Below are 13,181 nucleotides of genomic sequence, written 5' to 3' on the forward strand. Positions count from 1 at the left end.
GGTCGTTAACGGTCAGCACGGTATGGCTCGTCCGGTGGCGGGAATTTCTGTTAGCCAATCAGAACCACCGGGCGAGGTAACGTGTGCTGGCCGGAGCATGTGGAGAGACAGACATCTACTCCCCTCCATTGAGTCAACAGGCTGTCGTCGCGTTTGGATGTGTGACCAACGGACCCAACTGTTAGTGTGCTCCACCCTCACGAAGGAAGAGGACCTCGACTCATGGTCGACGTTCTTGAAAGTTATGGAAGATAACAGCTGTGAGATTTAGAGGTCGGCGTGGAGGTAACGATTTTCCTGATAGCAGTACAAATTGCAGGAAAGTAGATGATTTATAAGTGGGAAGATCAATCGGACAAGAGACGACCGTAGCATGGTCGTAGTATCTTTCTCTCTATATATATATTTAACTGTACTTGTGTACAATGCACATATATATATATACATGTAAAATATTGTATATAAGGTGATTAGAGATATATCACAATATATCCATGATGAAGTTTTATACTATCTTATTTTCTTGTCCTTTGTCAGACCTCAGCACAAAGAGTGTCGCACCTGACAACAGGTCCGGCTGAGGCTGACACCTGTTCAGATTCATGTACCCCGTTGTAGTACAACGAAGCATTAGGATAAACATTCAGAATAAACCTAAATTAAATGTGTTGGGTTGTCAACAGTTCGATCCCAACAACGGCGAGTGGTGTTGGTCTGCCTGGCATCGGACATCTTCTGTATTTGTTCACGTCGTCCGGGGCTCCCAGCGGCGACGGCAGGATGTTTGCCATCACAGAGAAGATAGTGAAGATATTTGTTGGTGCAGTTTTTGAAGTGGTGGTTCTCGGCGGACTTGCTGGACCGTTGGTCCTGAGATGTACAGTTCTTTGTGAAGTGCTCATAGCTATAGCTATAGCACTTGCAGCATTGCCGAAGCCGGTAATAGTGTTCTTTGGTGATCTGTCGAGGTGTACTGGCGATTCCAAAGCACCAGAAGCCGTTGTTAGCTGCACAGGCAGCTTCCTCAGGCGATGTGAAGGTCACCTTCATGGTGGAGTGTTGGCTGTCGTTTATAGGAATGAATTTGACAGAGACAGCGGTCAAGGAAGTGTTCTGCTCGTTAATGCTGGTGATGACGTTGGTGACAGCTTTTTCAGAGAGTAGTTAGCACTGTCTGGGCTGCGAGGTAGGGACGTGGTGGGGGTTGAACACACCCTGAAATGCTGCGACACTGCTGAGCAACAGTTGGGGTTCTCCATCGTCGACGACGTCCAGTGGTGCAACAGGGGTTTTAGTGGTGATCAGGTCCAGGATCTCTGACAAGGTTAAGGTCCGGTCCCCTCTCAATTGCACCTTGATCCGGTAGATCATGGTAAACAGGCTTAGTATCAAATACCAGACGGTTGTAAGAGGCTTTCCGTCTCTTATCAGTATAATGTACAAGATTTAGGATGAGGTTTGACTTTTAAAGAATAGTTCCCTGAAAATTCATTACCATATTACACTGTTGCACTAAGATTATGGTAATTATTGAGGTTCTCATTTGAGGGAGAATAAGTGTAACAAGAGAACCCTAACATCAACTTATGTAAATGCTGATTTAATGTTTTCCCAACAATGTTGAGAGCTCTTGTTTGATGTTGACAAAATGAAAAAGTTTGTAGAGAATAGAGGGAGAGAAGAAGAGAGGCGGAGGGAAGGAGAAGATGAAGGGAAAAGGGATAATGATTCGGGCTGCTACAGACAAGAGCTTTCAGCGAAGTATTCTCTTTACATTTAGCTGAAACTTTGTTTCGTGAATATGTAGACATTTTTACAGCGATGTATAAATTTAAACAATGTAACAGTTTTGGCCCTGGGTAATATAATTGTTTCTTTTTAATTGTTTATGCCTCCACAATCTAGAAAATGGTAATTATTTTTTAGAAACTTGCCTTAGGGAAGATGACTAGGGCAAAGATCAAAGGCAAGTTTTAAGGCTTTAAGGTAATACTGTCCATTTTTCCCTACATTGGAGGCATACCAAATTTGAGAACAATACACACTCAGCTACTCTTCCAAACGTCAAGGAACTGTCGTACTAAAGTGCCCTTATCCTAACCTACCAGAGGACCCAGAAGAGAAAACGGGACATTATGTCATTTTCGCCAGCCGCTTCTATTTTATAGTACGATTATTTTTGGCATTTAGGCAGACTATACGTCAAAATGCGACGTTCTATTAGGAGGACGGCTTGACACGCTACCCAGGGGAAATGGCTGTAATGTTACAGTGTATTATGTAATGAGGTTGGTGTCACGCTCTGTATATTAATGAATTATTTCCGTTAAACACGATGGTGCAAAGTAGAACAACTTCACAGTACTCAGTGACACATTTAGGGTCACGTGACCAAGTACTGACAGTGAGAGGAGACCAGTGACGTCATGCACTAAGCAGGACCCCAGTGACGTCATGCACTAAGCAGGACCCCAGTGACGTCATGCACTAAGCAGGATCCCTCATGAATTTGAGGACTCTGACATGCGAATGGATTCACTACTGTGTGCAGTGATCATTGTAAGGCACTGTTAAACACCTGCTTTCTGGTTGTTTCTTGAATTCGGTGAATGACGTAAATGTGTAAACATCAGTCAGGAGGAGGAGGGGTGATGTCTCCATGACAACGGAGTCTCAATCTTCCCTTTAACCGGTATTTAAATACTACATAACAAGTGAATGAGAAAGAAATGTCCAAAATCTGAACAATGTTGCAGTGTAATAAGTAGGAAGACGTGTTGCAACATCATCATGCTTCTTAACTCTTTGACCCAAGTATTATGAAATGTTGCAACATCATGGTTCTAAATTCTATGATCCAAGTATTATGATATGTTGCAACATTATCACGCGTCGAAACTCCTTTTTTAGTTTACAATATAGTTTAAATAAATATTTCATTATACATATTGAATTCCATGAGTCTGGACCCGGGGCATAGGCATGAGTGCATAGGCATGTTGACAATTTGTCTTGCAAAATCTGCCTCGCTCGTGTTGATATCAATTATATTTACAGGAGTTTGGATATCACGTATAAAGACGTTGTCCGGATCTACCACTTTCATGTTGTTTATTGTAGTGCTTATTGTTATAACCATAACCAGGCACTGCATCACCAACCTCAACAAGGCCCTGAACAACATCAACACCAGCCTCCACACCCTCAGCCACAACATAACCATAACCAGGCACTGCATCACCAACCTCAACAAGGCCCTGAACATCATCAACACCAGCCTCCACACCCTCAGCCACAACATAACCATAACCAGGCACTTCATCACCAACCTCAACAAGGCCCTGAACAACATCAACACCAGCCTCCACACCGTCAGCCACAACATAACCATAACCAGGCACTGCATCACCAACCTCAACAAGGCCCTGAACAACATCAACACCAGCCTCCACACCGTCAGCCACAACATAACCATAATCAGGCACTGCATCCAATTACTGGATAAGGATATGGGATTGGATGGGGAGAATGGAATAATGCCCAGTAGCTAAGTGATCCCCACTTTCTGATGACTGTGACAGTGGCCTGAGAATATGGTGCACAAAAGGGGATATTAATTGGGGATTTATAGTAACAACACAAAATTTCTGGTGAAATAAAACATATAAAAATAGTGGACATAAAATTTACCCATGAACGCGGTATAGAAAACCCCGAAAATACGACCGTCTCAGAAAGAGTGGGAAAGTAAGATAATAATAATTATTATTTGTTAAATACAATTTGTTTTTAACACAATAATTATTTTTCAATAACGATTTAATTATTAGTAAAATTGTTTAATTGATTTCTTAAATTTTGAAAGGTCATATTTTTTTTAAAATTTTAACACAAAATTGTGCAGTCTTTATATTCTCTAAATAAATTTTATATATAATTAATAAACTTCAGCTTTTGGCCAATACACAATGATGTCTATAAATTTTTTATTATACATAGAAAAATATATTTATCTCAACAGTTATCAACATGTAGGCATCACCTGGCTACTGTGTACTGCACTTGTTGTTAGGGTGTTGTATAACACTGTGTACTGTGTTCTAAGGCCAGTGGTTGTCACAGAAGCTCGTGTTTCAATAGGTTGTTGTAGGTATTTTGGTCACGCTGGTGTTTCTTGTTGTTGGTGTTTTGGTCAGGTGGCCACAGATCACTAAGCGTAGAGCCAACAGGTGGCTACAGAACAGTAAGCCTAGAGCTAACAGGTGGCTACAGAACAGTAAGCCTAGAGCCAACCGGTAGCTACAGAACAGTAAGCCTAGAGCCAACAGGTGGCTACAGAACATTAAGCCTAGAGCCAACAGGTGGCTACAGAACAGTAAGCCTAGAGCCAACAGGTGGCCACAGAACAGTAAGCCTAGAGCCAACAGGTGGCTACAGAACAGTAAGCCTAGAGCCAACAGGTGGCCACAGAGCAGTAAGCCTAGAGCCAACAGGTGGCCACAGAGCAGTAAGCCTAGAACCAACAGGTGGCCACAGAGCCGTAAGCCTAGAGCCAACAGGTGGCCACAGAGCAGTAAGCCTATAGCCAACAGGTAGCAACAATGGGAGAGAACATCCCATACACTCAGTGCCACATCAATCAATCAATTAAATATAGGTCAAGATACCCTGTAGGGTGAGCGGGGAAGTGGAGATAGGGGGAAGAGTAAGTGGGGGTGAGAGGAAGGGTTTTAAGGATGAGATAAAGTGCCAGGGGCAAGACTCAGGTGCATGGCATTAAAACGTTATGACCGGACTAAGTGATGGAAGCAAGGAATCGGATTTTTGTGACAACATTTCGTCTTTCAGCGCGCCCTCGGTGATAGTAGCCCTCAGCTGGGTGTGTCTTGGAGGCTCACACCAGTTGTGGTCTTGGTTTTCGCTAAACAGCATCGTGCCCCGAACAGAATCTCTAGCAACCGGGAGTTAAAATGTCCTCCCAATTAAGGGGGGGGGGTGAGAAGCGTTAAGGAGGCCAGCTGGGTAGTTTGAAGCTTGGTGATTGAGTAGTGGTCTATGAGCAGCGAGGAGTCATGTAAAAGACGGAGCAGGGGGTGGGTCGTCAATCGGGTTAAAGAGGTTGTACGTATTTCTAGGTCTACTAACGGTGTTGTTGAGGAAGGTGTCGTAGTTGTCGTGGTAGGTGAGAATTATTGTGATCTGTTTCTTCCCCATAGTGTCCCAGACTATGTTCAGAGACGGGATGTTCACCCTCTTTTGCAGGGCCTCACTACTAGTGATGTCCTGTCAGTGGGTATCGAACACCCATCACAAGACCCTGTTCTGGGTACCCTGGAGATGTTTCCTGTTTGTTGGTGCTGCCAGTGAGAGTGGGATGGGTGCATATGTTAGGAGTGGGAGGATAAGTGATATAGATAGAACTTGGTGGCTTGGGAGGCATGTCTTAAGGCTTATAGCTTTGATAGAGCTTCGGAGGCAATAGCTTTCTTGGATACTACGTGTGTGTGTGTAAAACGGAGGTTGAAGTCTAATGTGAGTCCAAGTACTGTGGTGTTGTTGAGTCTTGGTATGTGGGTTGGGTCGGGTGACTGATAGTAGAGTTTTAGTGGGGCTGGGTTTCGTTGTTTGTTGTAGAAGAAGTATGTGATTTTGGACTTGTTGGGGTTTGTTTTAATCCGCCAGTCGTGTTCCCAGAGGGGTACTTTGTCTATTTCTCTCTGTGCTATTCGTGTGAGGGTGTCTATCGAGTAACCTGAGATCAGTTGGGTTACGTCGTGAGCATAACAGAGGGTTATAGAGGTCCAGTATGTTGGGTCAGGAATGTTATTTATGTAGAATAAGTATAGGGTCGGTGAGAGAACTGAGCCCTGGGGGATTCCTGCATTTAGGTTGAAGTATCCTGACAGCTTGCTGAGGAACTTAATCTGCATCTTTCTGTTTGTTAGAAAGCTGCATAGTAGCCTCTGCATGTTGTCAGGTAGTTGGAATAGAGTACAGAGTTTGTATCGTAGGCCGTCGTGCCATACTGTATCGAACGCCTTTTCAATGTCCTTTGCTATGAGGGCCGTCTTGACCCTTTGGTGCTTGTTAATGGAGAGGTAATTTGTTACTATGTTGAGTGCATCTTGTGTGGAGCGGTGTTGTCTGAAACCAAATTGTTTGTCTGTTAGTATGTTTTGGCGTTCTAGGTGATGTCTGAGTTTGTAATTTATAAGTTTTTCGTATATTTTTCCTAGTGTCTCTAGTTGGCTGATCGGTCTGTAGTTCTTGGAGTCTGTCGGGGATTTTGGGGGGTTTCGGGATGAGGATTGCTGTGGCTTCTTTGAATGGGCTTGGGAAATATCCAGATGCTAGTGAGGCGTTGTATACGTCAGAGAGTGCAAGGACTAGGGAGTCGGGAAGTTGTTTGAGGAGAGCTTGGTCTATGTTATAGGCTCCTGGGACTTTTTGTCGGGTATTTTTAAGCATGAGTTTCACTTCAGCTGGTTATATCGATGCTGTGAGGTCACGTTGTAAGTCGTCTAGTGTCGTGAGGTCAATGGTGAGTAGATGGTTTGAGGGTTGTGTCGGATCCATGTTTCTACTCTGTTAATGTTGTGTATTGCTGTGGGGGCGGGGGGCTATGATGGTTGAAGGTGTCCTGCCAGTGTTGTTTGAATATGTCTACTAGTTCTGAAGGGTCAGTGAAATTTGACTTATGAGTGAGGTCTGTAAAAACAGAAGAGGAGTTGCCTTAGATCCTCGTTATGAAGTTCCAGAATTGTTGTGGAGTTGTTTTCCTCTATAGTTCAGTCTTTTTGTATGAGTTTCTTCCAGTGGTTGGCATGGTCAAGGTGTAGGCTGTTGAGTATGTGTTTTTTTAGTATAGTGAGGTCTGTGTTTTCCTGTTTGTATATGTGAAGGTTGCGGATGAATCTGTTATGGTAGCAGATGAGTAGACTTTTGGTTCTGCTTGAGGGAAAGAAGGAGTGTCTGGTTTTGTGGGTAGTTTTTGGTATGGTTGCGTCAGCCGCCTGTATGATGTTGTTTTGGATAGAGAGGATTTGGGAGTCTCTGTCGTTGGTTTATCTTGGAAGTTGTAGGGTTGTGTGCTGGTATTTAGGTGCTGATTGAAGGCTTACCAGTCTGTATTTTGATAGCCATAATGTCGGGTGGCTGGGATGAGCATGAGGTTGCTGGAGATTTTGAGTGACATGGGTATGTGATCTGAGCCGGTGATGGGTTCAGGGGTAATGTAGTGTTGGATGTGGGTGCCTGCTCTGTTGGTGAGGGTGAGATCTGGTCTCCCAGTCCCATTGTGTGTTATTATAGACTGTGGGTTGGTTGGTGTTGTCGTCGTCGATCCTCCTCTATGGACAACCCAACCCACAACTCGGCAGAGTGCTTATACTAGGAGATCACCCTTGGCGCTTCTGGCTCTTGGAGAGGGGCTCAACGTCACACGTTTAGGGGATGCGGCTCCAACACTTAGCCTCGTTGTCACGTGCACACACCCACTTGAGCCGCTGTGACTCCCCACTCTCTCCTTATGAGATATGATCTCAATCCCCTATGACTTACTAGTATTACCTCTTACCCTGTCCACAGCAGTGGTTCTTGGTTCTTTCTCTCTCCTTCTTTACTACCTCCTGGGAAGCCTCACTAGGACAAGGGCAAACACCAGCAAATTGTGACACATTTACTGGACAAAGCACATACACGATACATACACACATATAATAATAATGAATCCTATACTCGATAATCACAATCAGGTTGCACTCCAACACCATCAGAACTCTATTATCAGCTTATCCAGTGGTATCCTATCTCCTGGTTCACCACCTGATACTATTAACCTCCTCAAGTTGACCAAGCCTACATACACTGTTGCACTATCAGCAAGATAATGTATATATAGAAAATCAGCATTTGAATGCAATAACATATACCAGTATAAATGTTCATTGATACACAACAATGATTAATCGATCAATATCAGTCCTAGAACGCATACATCTGTAGGTAATCCAGCTTACGACTGTAACTCTAAACTTCAGTATAAAACACTCCTTGACATAAGAATGCAAACAGTCACTCACCTCTCACTGCGTCTTGCACGCTAATGACAACCAAACACTATCAACTCCCTACTAGTAATCCACCAGAACTTCCCCTTCCACCTCTGGAAGTTCACTACCCTAATATCTTTAGGTTCTGCCGGGCTTCACTACCAGGATCCTCTGCAGCTCCTCCAGGCTGCTATCATGAAGTTTCCTTGTGCAACTACGGTGCTTCACCCTTCTGTTAGGTTCTTCCACAGCTCTCTTGGCTGCTACACCACCTCTACAGAAGCACGTGACACTCCTCTTCACTGCTGCTTCTCCTCACAGCTCGAGGTCCTCTGCTCCACTACCTTGGAGTCTCATCAGCTACATCATCTGCTGGCTTCGAAGTTCTCAGCAACTTCTTCCCCAAAGACAAACCTGCAACCCATCGACGTTCCAATAAAATGTTCCCCTTTAACACATAAACAAAAATAACCACACAATATGCTTGCCTCAAACCTCTATCTGTCCTCTACATACAGTGAGAGTGGACTCCCCCGTTTTGGGCGGGTCCATACTCCACCTCGCCTGGCGGCGGTCCTCACTCGCTGGGAGGGTCTTCCTCCATCCGGAGCCAGGCTCCCTCAGTCGTCCGCCAGCTCTCAGAGGGGACGGACGTCGCTCCGTGTTCCTCCCTCTCCACTCTCTTATTTCAGGCTTTCTGCCTTATTAAAATATGTCTAACTTATAAATAAACATCGCTACTGTCGCTGGGCACACGACCAACTACAAGCAATCACTATGAACTGGCGTTTATCGTGCTTACCACAGATTAATTGGTCGAGGGCGCTTTCCCTCTGACGGCGTCTGGTCAGGGCGCTCCACACAGCCCACAATAATGCTTCTGGGCGATTTAATATCTGCTCGTCGACCAGGACTTGAGACCACAACGTTCCCAGCTCGATTCCACAGCTGGTACGTCCGCACACTTCTCTTCTCTTCGAGATATATCACTAGGGGTTCCCTTCTGACGGGAGCTCAACGGAGCGCGGCTTCCCCCTGCGATGTCTGGCACTCAAGTGAGGTCAAGGTCCTCCGGAAGCGAGCCTCACGCCTCCAGCAAAATGTCCACATCTCCTAGCCAGTCATTTATCTATTTTCTTCTGCATTGCCCATAATCTCAAACTGTTACACATATCCAAGCAACTATTTTACATATGCGTTATCACCTCAATATTCGCTAGACCTTCTAATCAGGTCAGGCTTGACGAATAACTCTCAAGGAGGGAGACTCGTTTCTCCTGTAGGCTGAGATCATAACACTCCCCTCCCCTTATTTTTGAGAGTTATTCCAGTGGCAAAGCTCAGGATAATACATCCGCCACCACACTGTCTCGTTCTTCACCCCATATACTCTCTTAGGAGTCTACAATTAATTCGTTGCACCTTGCAACATCTGGCTCACAACTCTCCAGGAACATGTTCTTCTCACAAATGATCTGACCTCTCTGGCACCTCTTGGCTAGGCTGTCCTCCTTGGACGCCTGCACTCCATTGGTCCACTCTACTTACTGTCTCCACCCTCCGTTTCCTCGTCTTCTTCTCTTCCCGTCCAGAGTCAGACATCTACTGTCTGTATCTCCTCTGTCGTCTTCATACTTCCATCTACTGCCGTTATACTTTCGTCTCCTGTCATCATACTTCACTTCCTCGTCTTCACTGACGATCCTCCCTTTTGTCTCCTCATTTATCCGAGACCTCATCCTGTTTGACTTACATCGAGTCCTCGGCTTTCTTCTGTTCCTCCATGCTTGCATCATCATCTTCTTCCTGCACTTCTCACCTCTATACAACTCCATTTCTTCTCCTTCAACTCTTCTTCGTTCCCTAAAAGTTTCTTCAGGCACTGTACTACATCCAACAGCACTCGACCGTGCATGTCGCTCTACCTCTCCCAGAGTGCTCGTAAGCATCTCTCCACACATACTGTCTCTTCTCCTCTCATTTTCTCGGCTATTACTCTCCTTCATTATTTCTCCTCCACGTTGTCTGTGAAACATGCCAACTCCTGACATCTCAAACAACTTAACTCTACTACCCAAATGCCTCTGTGCTCGTGGACAACTTGACGCTCTACTCTCGTCCTCTGTATGTCCACATCCTTCCTCATTCCTACTCAGCACAGTTGCATTCACCTTCCGACTCTTAGTTTCAGCAGTCTGGGCTCTACTCAGGTCAACTCTCTTCACAGTATTCTTCTTCGGCTGGGCCATCTTCACTTTCGACCCCACCGAGACTTCATTTTTCTGGGCTGGACTTTCATCAAACAGCCATGCTATATCTACATCGATATCTTCCACCGGTTGAATCGACACTGTATCATCTTCTCCAGTGTCTTCCTCGTCGGCCACCTCCGCCTTCGTCACTACCGAGACAGGGTTTTCAATGGCTTGGCGGTCTCCTGACTCATCTCCTCGGATGTCAGTCAGGCTCACACTCTCAGGTGTCCCACCCGTGCCGTGGCCTTCTGGGCACTCCTCTGGCACAGTCTCCGCCATGACTCTTGTCAACACCTTTGTCCCGCACAAGTCATTCCCTAGGATCACTTGGACTCCTGGAACAGGTATGTCGGGGCACACTCCCAACATCACCTCTGCCGACACATATTCCGACCTTAGCTGGACAGTGCATACGGGCATGTCACTCTCAGACAATAACCCATATACTCTCATCTTACCACTGCCAGCTAATCGTCGATCATTCCCAATCAGGCTTCTCGTAATCAAGCTCTGATTAGCTCCGGTATCTCTTAAGATACCAACTTCTACCTCAGGTTGGCCTCCTATTCTGATCCAACCTTTGCTCATGAACGGCCTATACCTCTCGTTCACTAAGTTCGCTCTCTGTGGTTTGTCTTGGAACACATTAGTATATTTACCTCGGGGGTCACACATGGCCAGGGTCACAACTCTCTTGCCCTGCCGACAATCTCGCATCACGTGACCCAATCCGTTACAATTGTAACATCTCATCTGGGAAAAGTCTCTTCTATATGTACCAGAGTAGCTCTGACTCTGCCCACTCGTATTGGAGTTCCTCGGGCCAGACGTACTACTCGTACTCTGTGGAGCTTTACTGGACTCTTGATTCCCTGGATAACGATTAGTTTCTCGTTTAGCTCCTCCATCCTCACTTTCAGACGAAGTGCGCGACCTACTCTTCTGAGTTTTAGGGTACTTACTTTTATCTGCCCATTTATCAAAATTTTTCTCACCCCAGACTCTTCTGGGTCTTTCATAATTTCTTCCTCCCCAGACTCCACTGGATCTGCCATTGCTGCATCTCGCCTCGCTTCTCACTCTGTTCTCTCTTCGTGCTGTCTTAATTCTCTCTTGTTCTGCTTTAGCGGCCTCCATCTTTATCATAGTCAGTTCAGCCTTGGCCGTTTCTTGTTCGGCCTTGGCTCTCTCTTGTCCGACTTTAAGCTTTTCCTGTTCAGCTTTAGCTTTTTCCTGTTCGGCTTTAGCTTTTTCCTGTTCGGCTTTAGCTTTCTCTTGCTCAGCTTTAGCTCGCTCCTGCTCGGCTTTGGCTTTCTCTTGCTCAAGCCGAGCCTGCCTCTCTTCACGTTGCAGCTGTACCTCATTGTCTCCTGGTTCCAACTTTGGTTCCATCTCGCGCCTCTCAAGGCTGCTTTCCCTGCTGCTACTTGAGTTTACATTAATTCCTTCGTCACTTGGCGCATCATCCGTTTCCTCTGAAATTTCTTCCAACCTATCGGGTTCTTCATTCTGAGGCAGGGCTTCAGCTCCTCCTTGCTGGCACTGTGTTTCCTCTTGTTCACATTGGCGTTTCGCTTCCTTCTCTTCTGCTTTTTGTTCCCTTAACCAAGTCCGTAGCGCCTCGCGTCCATCCTCTATCTTATCTTGCCCACCCTTTAGGCCGAAATGGTCTTCCAACATCCTTATCTGCCTCCTAGTGCACATGTCTAGAATCTTCTCGTCATGAGTTTTGCAGAACATGCTTACTCTGTCTATCTGCGTTATTGCCTTGATTTCCTTTCGTTTACTAGACGCCCTGTTTGACTTCAACCTAACACCATACATTTTACCGATCAACCAAAGTTGTTCCTGGGTACAATTTTGCAAGATTTCATCATCTCCTGTATCAATGTACTTCTGGGCTCTCGCAAGGTCTTTCTCCGAACCTCTAAAATTCAGGACTGCTGTCATCCTGTCCTGTGAGTCTTCCCAAGAGAGAGTATACACCTGCGGTCACACAGTTTATCTCAGCAGGGGTGTACAAATCCACTCTTGGACAGGGTGTGGGTGTGTCAGTTCACTCTCCCGGATACAGGCCCCCAATTTATTATAGACTGTGGGTTGGTTGGTGTTGTCGTCGTCGATCCTCCTCTATGGACAACCCAACCCACAACTCGGCAGAGTGCTTATACTAGGAGATCACCCTTGGCGCTTCTGGCTCTTGGAGAGGGGCTCAACGTCACACGTTTAGGGGATGCGGCTCCAACACTTAGCCTCGTTGTCACGTGCACACACCCACTTGAGCCGCTGTGACTCCCCACTCTCTCCTTATGAGATATGATCTCAATCCCCTATGACTTACTAGTATTACCTCTTACCCTGTCCACAGCAGTGGTTCTTGGTTCTTTCTCTCTCCTTCTTTACTACCTCCTGGGAAGCCTCACTAGGACAAGGGCAAACACCAGCAAATTGTGACACATTTACTGGACAAAGCACATACACGATACATACACACATATAATAATAATGAATCCTATACTCGATAATCACAATCAGGTTGCACTCCAACACCATCAGAACTCTATTATCAGCTTATCCAGTGGTATCCTATCTCCTGGTTCACCACCTGATACTATTAACCTCCTCAAGTTGACCAAGCCTACATACACTGTTGCACTATCAGCAAGATAATGTATATATAGAAAATCAGCATTTGAATGCAATAACATATACCAGTATAAATGTTCATTGATACACAACAATGATTAATCGATCAATATCAGTCCTAGAACGCATACATCTGTAGGTAATCCAGCCTACGACTGTAACTCTAAACTTCAGTATAAAACACTCCTTGACATAAGAATGCAAACAGTCACTCACCTCTCACTGCGTC

The 13,181-nt window shown here is 45.4% G+C and overlaps 1 protein-coding gene across 1 annotated transcript; it reads right to left on the minus strand.

Moving 5' to 3' along the window:
* Positions 1-1,291: 1,291 nt before the first annotated feature.
* On the minus strand, positions 1,292-12,256 carry LOC138353701 (caldesmon-like). The gene is made up of 2 exons (XM_069307084.1): positions 11,387-12,256; positions 1,292-1,462 (listed from the first exon to the last, which is right to left on the minus strand). The coding sequence occupies exons 1-2, from the start codon at positions 12,254-12,256 to the stop codon at positions 1,292-1,294; spliced, it is 1,041 nt and encodes a 346-aa protein (XP_069163185.1).
* Positions 12,257-13,181: the final 925 nt, after the last annotated feature.

Source organism: Procambarus clarkii, chromosome 59 (assembly GCF_040958095.1).
Source record: "Procambarus clarkii isolate CNS0578487 chromosome 59, FALCON_Pclarkii_2.0, whole genome shotgun sequence".
Classification (NCBI taxonomy): Eukaryota; Metazoa; Arthropoda; class Malacostraca; order Decapoda; family Cambaridae; genus Procambarus; species Procambarus clarkii.